This window comes from Rattus norvegicus, chromosome 15 (genome assembly GCF_036323735.1).
Source record: "Rattus norvegicus strain BN/NHsdMcwi chromosome 15, GRCr8, whole genome shotgun sequence".
NCBI classification, from domain to species: domain Eukaryota; kingdom Metazoa; phylum Chordata; class Mammalia; order Rodentia; family Muridae; genus Rattus; species Rattus norvegicus.
Genome location: NC_086033.1, coordinates 15,878,344 through 15,892,340, shown reverse-complemented (window position 1 = coordinate 15,892,340; position 13,997 = coordinate 15,878,344). Strand labels below are relative to the sequence as shown.

Genomic DNA, 13,997 nt, shown 5'->3' with positions numbered 1-13,997 from the left:
GATGGCAGAAATCATGATACGGGATTTCTCCATTTCAAAGCACCCTCCAGGTCCTGAAATGGGGACATTTTGAGCATCGACATGACACTCGAGAAGTGTTAGATGTTGGAACATCTCAGATTTCAGAGGCTCAGATTAGAGATATTTATCTGAAGCCTATGCAAATACCTCAAAGCCCTAAGCCCTCAAATCAGAATGCTCCCAGCCATTTTCCATACTGGTACTCAACATGAAAAGGTTGTGATTTAGAAATATTGAGTCAAGAAAGCCCCAAACAACAACAGCGAAAGCTAGACTCAAGCCCTTGGCCCTTTGTGAGTATTGATAGCATTTGGTTTGAAGACCAGACTTAATGTTTCAGTCAGCACAACTGCTCTTTCTCTTCACCCTTTGGTCAGTGGACCCAACTGTGGAAACAGGTCTCGCCCTGAGGCTCTCCATCCCAGAAGGATTCAGACTCAGGGTCAGACTCAGTTTGGGTCTGTTGTATGCTGTTGGGCTGTAGTCAAGGTGAGGTTGTAAGGAACAAAGTCTTGTGTAACATTCGGGAGTCCACTGCTCATGGCTGCCCCTTGCTACCATTCAGAGTAGAGAACAGGCTGAGTTAAGCAATAATTGTTCGGGTTGGGGATTTAGCTCAGTGGTAGAGCGCTTGCCTAGGAAGCACAAGGCCCTGGGTTCGGTCCCCAGCTCTGAAAAAAAGAACCAAAAAAAAAAAAAAAAAAAAAAAAGAAATAATTGTTGTGCCTTCTGTTTTCCCTGCCTCTTTAATAGAAATACAGTTTTACCATCATTTCGGAGTCAGACAGATTTGTCTGGGCTAGTATTTTTGTATATAGATGCAGTCATATTTTTATAGGGAATTTGGAGCTAGCTAAAAATTCCAGAGCAAAAAAGATTGTGATTTTAATAAATAAATATATTATTTAACTCATTAGAAGAGTTTCCTTTCATGAAAGTAAAATGCTTAAGAGACGTTGTATGCTTATGAAAATGCCCTTGTGTAACCCTGTACCACATACAATGAATATACACTAATGAAAATTTCAAAATACGTTTAAAAAAAAAATGAGAGCGTGAAGGTGAAGATCATCGCAGTTGGAATTTACATATGTAAATTTGAGAGGCCCACACGTGGAAACAAAAGATTTGCTGTCTAAATGAGATGGCTGGTCTTATTCGGATCCCGAAACAGCAGCTCCGTAAGTGAAAAATGATGTTAACCTTTCTTGAGTGCTGGTGGCTATCAAGTTTGGGGCGGAAAAATCCTATAAAGGAAGGAGCTGCAGACTGTAATAAACTGCCAGGCGTTTGATAAAACCCCTCTTCCTCTTAGCTGGCCGGCCAAGTTCAAGGGCGTCTCGGAAGGCTCCTTACTGGTGCGAAGGTGATGAGATTTCTCTTCTCCCGCTAGCTGTCTGAATTACTTCTGAGCTTGACAGAGATGCAGACTTCCACTCGATAGCAAGTCAGAGGCTTGGGATATCTCATTTCTCTTAAGTTAAACCTACCAGTCTTCATTTAACCAGTAATTTCCCCCTCTGGGCTCTGTGTGTGGTAAACATGACAGGCCTGTGCCCAGTTCCCTGCTTCTTTCTTATCTCAGGCCTCGTCTTGGAGTGTGTGGCCCAGTTTCTGGGAAAATTGTGTTTTGTGGTGTTGCTATGCAGGTCAGTTGAGATGTAAACACAAAGTAGCTCTCAGGGCTTCCTGGCTACTGCATTTCTGGGTGTCCAAGACAGTCTCTCAATTGCAATCCAAATGCCACGTTTGATATTTTGGGGTTGGTGATTCTGGGTGCTGGGCTTGTCCTGACCATTAAAGGGGGAAAAGATTTTATTTTTATTTTTTAATGTATGAATGCTTTGGTTATATATCTATTCATGTACGTAGTGCTCACAGAGGCCTGAAGACAGCATTGTATCCTCTGGGAGTGGAGTTAGAGATAGTCGTGAGTCTCCATATTGGTATTGGTAATTGAACCCAGGTTTTCTGAAAGAACAGCCAGTGCCCTTAACCACTGAGCTACCTCCCTAGGGCCGTCCTGAGCATCTTAGACCGTTGAGTAATACCTCTGACCTATGTCTTAGATTCTACTGCTACACTCTTTGTTTTGTTTTGTTTTGTTTTGTTTTGTTTTTCTTGTCTACTGGTAAAAAATGTACTCAAGAAAAATATGTTGGGTTTTTCTTCATTTTTAAAAAATATTTTGTTTTATTTATGAATATGCATGAGTGCCCCCAGACGCCAGAACAGAGCGTCAGGCGTGTCATTTGTTAGCTGTTGATGTGGTTGCTTGGGCTTGACTTCTGTTTCTCTAGAGGAGGAGTGTGCACACTTAAACAGTGAGCCCCTTCCTCAGCCCAGGCATTTCTTTCATTTAGAGATTGTGGAGAGAGGCTGGGAATAACCCTCAGTTGGTAGGATGCTTGTCTAGGAAACACCAAGTTCTAGTTTTGATCCCCACCGCTGAATAAATAAATGACCATGGTACTGTGTGCTCCTAATCCTTGGAAGTGGACATAGGAAGTCATTCTTGGCTGTAGCGTGAGTTCAAGGCCATCAGAGGATATATAAGACCTAGTCTCAAAATTAATTAAAGTGTCATAGAACAAAACCTAGAATGGATAGATAGATGACTTCAATTTAATAATACCTTTTATAATTAATGAAATTCCATACAAATGCCTCTTGCTGAAGCTCTGGCCCCTGAATTTGATTAATTTAAAAGAGCTTTGACTATATTGGCCCAGCTCTCTGCTTCTTTCTACTGCCTAAAACCATCCTTACTCTTTCTTGGATGGCTTTGAAATATACGTGGAAACGGTCTCTCAGCCTCCATCATAGCAAAGAACTCAGGTTTTAAAGAAGCCACAAGTAACCCACGAGGAAGCTCTGAAGTACAACATGCCTCCAGCAAGTTAAACTGTGTATTGTTTATCTGCAATTAGATGTTCCAACTTCTATAAACTTCTTGTAAATTTCCTGCTTTGAAGATTTATAGACCTTGACATAGGGCTGGAGAGGAAGGATCTTCCTAAATCTCATTACAAAAATCTAGCACCTTCGCTGTAACCAAAACCAGTAGCAAAAGTGTTTACTTGAGCTGCATCTTGGGTATTGTCTTATAGTCAGGGTTACTGTTCCTGTGATGAAGCACTGTGCCAAAAGCAAGCTCAGGAGGAAATAGTTTATTTTTATTTATTTCCACGGCACTGTTCACCATCCAAAGAACTCAGGACAGGGACCTGGAGGTAGGAGCTGATGATGCACACATAGTCCATGGAGAGGGGTGCTGCTACCTGGCTTGTTCCTTATGACTTGCTTAGCCTGCTTGTTTATAAAACCCAGATCACTAGTCCAGGTGTGGCACCTCCCATAGTGGGCTGGGCATCCCCGTGGCACCTCCCACAGTGGGCTGGGCATCCCCATGGCACCTACCACAGTGGGCTGGGCATACCCCCATGGCACCTCCCACAGTGGGCTGGGCATCCCCGTGGCACCTCCCACAGTGGGCTGGGCATCCCCATGGCACCTCCCACAGCGGGCTGGGCATCCTATGGCACCTCCCACGGTGGCCTGGGCATCCCCATGGCACCTCCCACAGTGGGCTGGGCATCCTATGGCACCTCCCACAGTGGGCTGGGCATCCCCATGGCACCTCCCACAGCGGGCTGGGCATCCTATGGCACCTCCCACAGCGGGCTGGGCATCCCCATGGCACCTCCCACAGCGGGCTGGACATCCTATGGCACCTCCCACAGCGGGCTGGGCATCCTATGGCACCTACCACAGTGGGCTGGGCATCCCCATGGCACCTACCACAGTGGGCTGGGCATCCCCGTGGCACCTCCCACAGTGGGCTGGGCATCCCCATGGGACCTACCACAGTGGGCTGGGCATCCCCATGGCACCTACCACAGTGGGCTGGGCATCCCCATGGGACCTACCACAGTGGGCTGGGCATCCCCATGGCACCTACCACAGTGGGCTGGGCATCCCCATGGCACCTACCACAATGGGCCGGGCATCCCCCCATGGCACCTCCCACAGTGGGCTGGGCATCTCCCGTGGCACCTCCCACAGTGGGCTGGGCATCCCCGTGGCATCTCCCACAGTGGGCTGGGCGTTTCCTTGGCACCTCCCACAGTGGGCTGGGCATTTCTATGGCACCTCCCACAGTGGGCTGGGAATCCCCATGGCACCTCCCACAGCGGGCTGGGCATCCTATGGCACCTCCCACGGTGGGCTGGGCATCTCTCATCAATCATTAAGAAAATGCCATGCAATGCTTGCTTGTTTACGGCAAGATCTTAGGAAGGCATTTTTCTCATTTGGGTTTCCCTCCTCAGGCGACTTTAGTGTATATATAGTTGACAAAGAACTGACCAGCACGCATAATCTAAGGCATTTCAAAAACGGTGTGCTTGTAGAAAACGGACACACAGTGTATGGCAGCTATCCTCCTGTCTCTTTGTGATTATTTTCACCATTTGAGTATGCTTGTACGTCTCTATTCATATGTCCACATGTGTGGCTACAGAGGTCGGAAGATGATATCCTATCCTTTGGGACTGGAGTTATAGGCATTTGTGAGCCATCTGGTGTGGATGCTTGGATCTGAACTCTGGTCCTCACCACAGAATAGCAAGTGCTCTTCAGTACCAAGCCATCTCTCCAGTCTTCCACTCCCGTTTTAATCCTCTTACTTCCCAGAGCAGGCCGGTGGGAGAGCTCTTTTTTTTTTTTTTTTTTCTTTTTTTCGGAGCTGGGGACCGAACCCAGGGCCTTGCGCTTCCTAGGCAAGCGCTCTACCACTGAGCTAAATCCCCAACCCCGGGAGAGCTCTTTAAGGTCACCTTCTCCCCTTGTGCCACACAGGGCATGGCACCTCAGGCCTGTACACTTGGTACTAGGGAAATAAGGCAGGAATGTAATCCACCCTGCACCCAAGTCAAAGGCAGTTGATCTTCCAGGGGTCAGTAGTCTTTATTTTTTAAAAAGTAGCCAATCAGGAAAGACTATGCAGTTGGACACTAGCTAACAGGGAAAAGACACAGTAACCAACAGTCACAGAATTCAAACCCAAGTACTCTGTGTTCTGGTGTGCCTGCTGGCGTGGTTTGGTTCCTTTTTGTCAAGACTTCCCTTGATGCTCTTTTTATTCTATGTGTGCATTTGTGCACCTCTAGGATTAGTCTTTATTTCTAACACGAAGATCACACACAGGTTTGTGGCTATGATGATCTGCAGTGAAGCTGTGTGTGTGTATGTGTGTGTGTATGTGTGTGTGTGTGCAGAGTGGGTAAAAATAGAGGCAGGGCGTCCTTTCTAGTGAGTGCTATCCAGTAGTAGTCTGCATCTTGGCTGTTAAGTTGATCCTATTGATCCTATGGTGATTTGATACTTCGAACCGTGTCTCATAGACAGTGAATGCTATTGGTGCTGGTAAACAAGGGTGCTTTGGAAATTTGTAACTCCTTTGGTGACTTGTTATCTTATCATGTACTGTAGCGTTTTAAATTAATTTTTTATATACATTTTGATCAGACTCTCCCCACCCCACTCCACCCCATTCCACCCTACCCTGCCCCAACTCCTCCCAGATCCTTGCGATGGTAGGTTTTTAGTACTTGACACGAAGAACACAGTGACTTACCAGCCCTTAAATATTTACTCCTCTGGGACTCTGTGTACGGAACATACAAGAATATCCTCATCTATATGTATAGTCTAGGAAAATAGGACATTTCAACAAACCACAATTCCACAAACTTTCAAATACGGCTTAGTTAAAATTCATCTTATATTTTTGAGGGTCTATGTATATGCTGCTATTCTCAGAGTTCTGGGCAATATTACCGTATTCATAGAGCATGTGTTTCCCTTAAGGCATTCCCAACAGTCTGCTGAGAAGAGAGAAGTTAAATACAAAGTTGAAGATATAAAAACTAGGGTGCAGGTGACCCAAACAAGTTGGTGACACTTGGCAGCGAATGTGCACTGACGGTGTTTTGGAGACAAAGTAAGAGTGCACGGCATTCCTCTGTGGTAGGAGGTTTTCACTCCATGTAGAGTTTGAAAGCAGCCCCTTCACGGTTTCTATGTCCCTCGTTATTTTTCTGTACACATTCCAGAATAGAACCTGTAGTAAGGGTGGGTCTATAGAAAACCTACTGGGATTTCTGGGTCCTTGCAATAGCATTCCCAAAATGGGGAGGGGGGAGATCAAGACACGAATTTTCTCTGGCCAAATCAGAAATTATGCAAATCCTATAAAACATCACTAGAAGTAATATGTGAGACTTTAGCTGGCTTTATGGCTGTTTTCAAAGGTGATTTTACGAACACTACTCTCTGCCAAACATGGCTGCCCATCCCTGGAGTTCTAATGAGATCTTAGAGCTGAATCTCCACTTAGGTGATTCTCTGAGAAACGGTCTTCAGCTGAAGCCCATGTCGCACTGGCATACCGGTGCTGTCCTGTACTGGGAAGCTTCACTCTGCCACAGTCTTCTGACAACATGAAGCTGTCTGCTCACCCCTAAGGCACAGAATACGTATTTAGTATATGACGAATCAGTGGTGGCCTAGATTTTTTTTTTTAGTTCATTCATTATGCTGAACTTTAGTTAATATAGAAATAACTTCTAATTACTGTTCTGCCCCTGGTGGATGGGTAGTATGCATTATGTTTCCAGCCTTAGCCATTTACTTCCAGGCCTTTCTACAAGCGAAGAATGCTGATTGCTTTCCAAGACTGGCAATTCTGAAGTCTTGACTTTGGCTTTAGAGCCAGCGGGACTTGCCTCCATCAGAACAGAAAAAGGGAGCCCAAGGCTTCTTCCAGTCCTGAGCTCTCTCTTGTTTATGGAGAGCGAGAAGCAGAAGGACTTATTCCAAACAGGCAAGCACAGGTCTGCGCATGTCATAGTGTTAAAGCACTTGGTTAGCATGTGGGAGTCCTTGGGTTAAAACCCCGTAAAACTGGAAAAGGAAGAAAGGGGAAGATATTTGTTGTGTGGGGGAATGGCAGTGGCTTTGGGGAGCTCAGTGTATGCTTGTCATGTGTAAAGTCACGACTGTGGCCCATAGACATCCCCACAGTGGTTTGCTTCAGTGCTGGAATATGAACTAGGAGGCTTGAAGGGACACTGGCATACAGCACTATGTCTGCAGCCTGCCCCTTGTTCCTGGCATGAGTAACGTCATCCATTCTCACTCCTCACTTCTTGCTTTAGACCTTATCTCTGCCATAAATTATAATTCTATCCAGAGCTTACTCAATTGCATGCATTATTGTATGAGTGAATGTTTGATTTTTCTTCTTCTAAGCAAGGGATTTCCTGCTTGGAAGCACACTGGGCTGGCTTATCAAAACATTCTCTTAGGTATATGTCACTTCTGAGGTAGGCAGTGCCTGTGGAATGGATGCAAAAGCCTGTTGTCCCTAAGATGGTTGGGCATGGACTCAGAAGATACTCTGACACACTTTGGTTGGGGCTGATGTAACGACAGATTGTCTGTGAGGTCTCAAACACCAACGTGTGGACTGTCTGACTGCAGATGATTTTTGAGTATAGCCTTTAGGAGTAAGAGGCAGTTTACCAAGGTGGCTAAGAGTTTCTGGTTCAAACCCATGCGCGGTGACACACACCTGTAATCCTAGCACTCAGGATATAGAGGCAGGAGGATGACCTAGGAGTTTGAGGCCAGCTTGGTGTATGCAGTGAAATACAGGGAAATAAGACAAAACCCTGCTCTCAAATTATTCCTAGGACATTTTCAACCCCGACATGGTGGTGCAGTTCTATAAGACTAGAATTTGAGAGGCAGGAGGATTCTTAAGTTCAAGGTCAGCCTGCTCTACATCTTTGAGTATGAGTTGTATTTGGGCCGCCACATAGTGAAACTCAGACTCAAAAGAAAACAAAGAGGGCTTTTGGGAGTCTTCACAGACCAAGGTTTCTGTCCTGGCATACAAGCTGTTGGATCTTCTACAACCATTTACCTTCTTCCTTTTGATGGTTGGAATTATCTACCTCATACACAGTGTGTTAGAAAGATGTCTAATAGCCCAGTGATGGGCCAGAAGGCAGTAGGGGATAGGGGATGGGCTTGTGCAGCCAGACTGGAATGAATTCAATTGCAAAGGAACTCTGTCATCAGTGACTAATGTATAAATTTGGGAAGCCCAGAAGATGTGCTTTCTCCTGAAATCAGGTATATGTCACTTGAAATCAGGTTCCAGTGGGCTGTCATCTAAGGACATCACAGAATTAACTCGTCAGAAGCATTAAAATGTCCCTGTGACTTCATGCTGAGTTGCTCCTAAGAGAACTTCTTATGGAAGGAATGCATTTCTTTCTGTTTGTTTAAATTATGTTAGCAGTGTTCTGTAGACTTGTAATCTGCTTTTGGTGTAGGATCTCCCGCCTCTCATATCGACCAATGTCACATCTTTCCCTTGCTTATCTCACTTTCCCATATGGCTGCTCTCCAACGGTAGTCCTCCAGGAGACCCACCAGCTCATTAACCTCTGACAGGAGTCCAGACCTTCCGGTGCAGACTGGCTAAGGGAAGCAGCATATCTCTGCAATCGCCTCCTCCCGCTGCCCTTGCATTCTCTACCGGTGCTTGTAGGCATTAGACCTGGTGCGTGTCATTGCCAAATGGTAGGACTTGTCATAGGTGACTTTGTATTGCCGTTTGAAAATTCTTGCTGAGTTCTTTGAGAAATCATTGAGTAGGATCGTTGAAAGCAGCCCATGGTTTGTAGCTCTGACTTCCTCCTCCTGTTCTGTGTCGGTTTGACCTGCCTCAAGGGGTGATGTAGACCAGATGAAGTATGCCTTTCAGGTCCCTCCGGAGGAGAGGGTGACACTATTCGGTAAAAGACTCTTTGGCTTCCATTACCGTTCAGGGATGCAGGAGACAAGTAGAGACAAAATTAAGAAAAAATATATTTTTTCTGAGCCCGACTTGTTTTGATGAAGGTTATTGGGTGTTCCCCTGGAATAGGGCAAACATGTCACAGAGAAAACTGTTTCAATGCGCCACTCATATTTTGGAGTCTTGAGATGGTATCATGTTGTCCCTTCTTCACAGAAAACCAAGTTTTCTGAAAGACACGGGACAGCTCTGACAGCTTGCTGGATCTTCTTTCTAAGACTCTGCATTGGAGTTTCTGGTAAATTACAAAGCCCCTGCCTGAGTGGTTCTTTGGGCTAAAATATCAGATTGAGAAGCACAAAGTCATGCTGCCATTAGGGTCTGTTTCACGCCTGAGAAATGGGGGGAAGTGGGGATCCGGTTTGTGTACGGGGCGGAAGGGCCGGGGGGCGGTGCCAGCCTGCGGGAGCAATGTGGCATCTGGCACCTGTCGATTAGGACCTGTCTTAGTCCTCCTTTTAGTTCTAGAACTCCGAACAGCCCTTGATTGCTGAAGAGGGCTGAAGTAACGGCAATGTCAATTCTTTATTCTAAGACCTGATAGAGTCTGGAGCTATAGCATGCGGTTCAAGTTCAATCCCAGCACCCTCTCCCATGACCCCCAGTACAAGACCGTAATAGAAGAGAGGCAGAGGATGTGGCTTGGAAAAGAACCAGATCCCTGTGCCGGAGAAAACCATACTGACTCATACGGACACATAAATTAATTTTGGCTTGCATGGAGAGATCAGGATGCCGGTTTCCTCTCTCCCCTCCCACTGTCAGATTTTACTGTTTCGTAATGCGTTTAAAACCATAGTAGAACTCCATGAAAGCTAAGTTTTTTAAAAAAAAAAAAGAAAGCTGGGAGGAGCAGATTCCTTAGTACCCTACACTGTGAGATTTGTCCCGCTTCTGGGCTCTGTAAATTTTCATCCTGCTCCCATTAGTTAAATCAGCAGAAAATGAATTTACTTAGATGCTGACTTTCCCATCTGAAACATTTTCCTCACATCAAGAGGTAGCTGGGAAAGCACTGGAACTCCTTTCTAACTCTGGGTGGGGGGGTTACTGTTTAGAACTTGTCAGCCGGCATCTCCAGGTGATGCTTCTCCTCTGTGTGAATGTCATGGTTACCGTGTGCTCCCCCCCCCCCCCCAAAGAACAATTATATTCAAGAATCTTCGAACTGCATTTAAAAACAGCTGGGTGAAAGTCATTTTAAACACCCAAATCCAACACATTAGTTCTTTTATGCATTTAATTAAGCAGAAGTTAAAATAAATTAGAACAGAAGACATCAGTGCCGATTGTTGAATCAACAAAGAGAGACACAGCCTAGCATTAGCCTTCCACAGATGTCTGTCACTCTACGCTGATGCCCTGTAAATTCACGTCAACCCTCTAGAAGCTTTTGAATAATGATTTCCTTTCCAGTAAAGGCTGGTCTGTAGTGTATATGTAGCAAGTGGCATAGTTTGCAAAAGCCAAACATTGACATTTCTCTGTGAGCATGTGTGTATGCACATGCATGTGTACACATACCAGCTTTTCTTCGTCATGATGCCTGTATGTTGCTGGCCTGGAATACTTTCTCTCGGGGATGGAGGAAGGGTTGGGTGGAAATAGCAAAGTTCAGGAAAATGATCGAGAAATAAAATTTGTCAGTAAACCTGGGTTCCGTTAATGAGGTGGTCGTTGAGAATGTTTCATTTCTAATGCTTTTCTTTCCGGATGTATTTGAGCTTAGCTTACCCATATAATACGAGCACTGTCTTGTCGGGGAAAGTAGTGCAAACCCAGACACACCAGCCAGGAACTCAGCCCTGTCTCCCACCACCCACTGTTGCCATGGTTTGCATTTGCCCACAGACACTTTCCTAGAGGGTGCCGCTTGGGTATTTTATCAAAGTAACAAGATTGTGCTTTGTAGGCAGCCTTACTCCTCCAACAGAATATCCTGATGGATAGTGTTTGGCGTGACGGTATGGTGTGAGTGGAGGGTGCCATTCTAGCCCCAGAGAAGTACTCCTGAAGACCAGGAGTCCTCTTCCACACACTGATAGCGATAGGAGGGCTCATGACACTTTCACACAGATCCCGAATTTAATAAGAACATCCTGGGCCACCAGATCATGGGCATCTTCCCACACCTGTGCACACATTTATCATTACTTACCAGACTCTTGTCATCCCCCTGGTAGTTAGGACATACATAGTTCTCCAATAAAGCCTTCTGTGTCAACACATTAGTCCTTGTCTTTAAGGTTTTTTTTTTTAGACTGCTCTGTCCCCTGCTTTCCTGCCCCAGTGAAGACAGTTACTCATGAGCTGGGCTTATCTGACTAGAGGACACCAGCATGTTGGGATAGCAGAAGCTATGGCAACAGGGTGAGACTGTGCCACAGCGAGAGGGGATAGTCCAGAAAGCTGCCCTTTAGGAGATGGATGTACAGCAAACTCCCAAGTGATAATTGATCTTGATCCGGTGGTGACAAAGGTGTAGCCTATTGGAGAGATGACTCAGTGGTTAAGAGCACTGACTGCTCTTCCAGAGGTCTTGAGTTCAATTCCCAGCTCACAACCATCTGTAATGGGATCTGATGGAATGCCCTCTTCTGGTGTGTCTGAAGATAGCAACAGTGTACTTACATATATATATATATATATATATATATATATATATATATATATATATATGTGTATATATATGTATAAAAATAAATAAATAAATCTTTTTTTAAAAAAAGGTGTGTGTAGCCTGTCATCCGGTTTTCAAACTAATGGTCACTACACCGAGGTGGAACGCATGTGAGGGTTTGAGTGCGCTGCTCCGTTTCTAAGGCCTTGCGTCACCGTTCTTTGAAATGACCCAGAAACACTGCATTCTTACCAGGCAGCAGGCCTATGAGCAATGCAGTGATCCCAGTCAGTGCACCTAGTGTCTACCATGGCTCATGGCTTAGGTCTCCTCATTAGTTTACAGCTGACAGAACCTCACCCGATTGTGCTTCCTGGGATTTAATGGAGTTTAATGGGGATCCCGGAGAATGGAAACCTGTGACACCTTGCTCCTATCACCGTGTCCCACTTTTCTTGAACTGCCCCACTCCCAGAACAGTCTCAGAATTTTGATAGTTGCCTTAAGCAATTTACTAATTAGACATTAACACCGTATCCTCTCAGTCCCAGTGCACAATGAAGGAAGTCTCACAATCTGAGCTAGAAAAGAACAAAGATGTAGCTGGCCCAGGCTCGGAGCCACGGCTCCACCCAACGCTGGCTTTTCCTGATTTGCTATTGACAGGGCTCCCTTCACTGTTGGAAGTGTCCTGGTCTAGGGGCTGGGGAGTTGGCTCCGTGGGGGAAAGCAACCAGGAGGATCTGTGTTTGAATCCCAGAAACTACTTAGCCTGGTTTGGTAGTACATCTCTGTAGTCCCAGTTCTCTTACAGTGAAGTGGGAGGTAGAGATGGAGAACTCTCCAGAAGCACGTGGATCAGCTCCTTTTGGTTAGAGAGGAGCAAACACTCTATTTCAGAATCGGAGCTGAGGACTGTTATTCAAGGTTATCCCCTGACTTCCACAAACTGCTCCTGTGCTTATAACGCACGCACGCACGCACGCACGCACGCACGCACGCACGCACGCACGCACGCACGCACGCGCGCACCCTTTGATGAGATTTTAGTTGGAATGAATGGTGGTAGGGAAGAATTTGGAAGGCAGCGATCTCATTTTAGGGAGCAGCCCATACCCTGCTCTACCAGGCTAGCCAGGCCGAACAGATACCACAGTCACTCCGAGTGTGTTTTAAGAGAGGTCAGAAATCTGGGGATTTAGGTGTGTGTCCTGATAAAAACGAAAACACTGGCAGTTATGTTCCTCTATCACAAACACGGGCGAAATGTTTCATACGTCTGTTGTCTGCCTCTTAAAATTCGCTTTGTTTTCATTTTTTTAAAAAAAGGTTGTTCTAATATGACCCAGCTCTGCCTAATGGTTGTCATCCTCCTGCATCAGCCTTCCAAGTGCTGTATTACAGACAGGCACCACAACACCTCGCTTGGTGGCCCCCTTTTGGGGGCCCCTTCTGAGGGAAGATTTTCCGTCTTCGATGCTTGATTGCCTTGGGCCACTACTCCTTGCTGCTGTTTTTGTTGGGGCGCAGTAAAAGGCAAAGCCATGGGCACTGAAACAAAGGAGGGCGTGGCATGAGTGGCCTGCCCTCTTGGACTAAGAGCTCATGCAGCTGGGCCCTCTTCATGTAGCTGTTTATAGCCGTCAGGATTGCCTGCGGGTACAGAGGTACACAAGGAGTCCGGGGATATACAAACAAGGCTGGTGCAGAAGCCTTCATTCCAAGAGTGGCACGAATGTTTGCTCCCTTTCCACAGTCCGCTTGGATGAACGGGCTTTGGTTTTCAGTCAAGTTGAGTTCATCTTATATCTTTATGTTGTTTAAAAAAAAAAAGGAATAATGTCCTCACTCGCCTGGAGCCATTTCTGTCTCCGTGAAATCGGCGATTTAAGGTCCGTCCCATCCTGAAAGCTTTTAGCTTGTGAAAAACTCCCTTTTTAGCTTTTAAAACCTTCACTTTGTGTTTAGAATAAATGGCATTCCTGGATCTGTTAAGCAGGCAGTTAATAATGCGGGGGAAGCTGCCCACTGCAGGCCCAACCATAAAACCTGCTCAGAGGGCAGCCCAGGCAAATAGGATATTCCGCAGTGATCCATGCTGAGAGCTTCCAATCAGCTAGGATCCTGCAGTCGGTGCTCCTAAGTCCCGCCTTCATTTATAGTGGCGTATTGATCTGCCCTAGTTTGTCCTAAAGGTTGGCCGCCTCCCAGTCATCTCTTTGTCACACTGCCCGTGAAGGCTAGCCGGATTCCCCAGTAGAGGAAGCAGTGTCACAAGGAGAAGGCATTGAGCATGCGTGATTCACCTTGATAGCGTTTGTGACATAGATCTGGTTCTCTGGGGGCAGTTTCTCCTTGCTTGTTTTTTAAAATGTGCACCCTAAGGACTTGAGGCCTGTGGAGTCTTTCTGGGAATCCAATGAG

The 13,997-nt window shown here is 46.0% G+C and overlaps 2 protein-coding genes across 5 annotated transcripts in view; both read left to right on the top strand.

Annotated features, from left to right (window-relative positions):
• Positions 1–13,997, top strand: part of Ptprg (protein tyrosine phosphatase, receptor type, G) — a 683,913-nt gene that overhangs the window by 90,241 nt on the left and 579,675 nt on the right. The window lies entirely within an intron of this gene.
• LOC120097096 (uncharacterized) overlaps positions 1–13,997 on the top strand; it is a 99,430-nt gene that overhangs the window by 41,554 nt on the left and 43,879 nt on the right. Inside the window, exon 1 of the mRNA XM_063274845.1 lies at positions 1–13,997. This exon is cut by the window's left edge and continues 41,554 nt beyond it. Coding sequence (XP_063130915.1) covers positions 3,283–4,317 — 1,035 coding nt within the window. The 5' untranslated portion in view covers positions 1–3,282 and the 3' untranslated portion in view covers positions 4,318–13,997.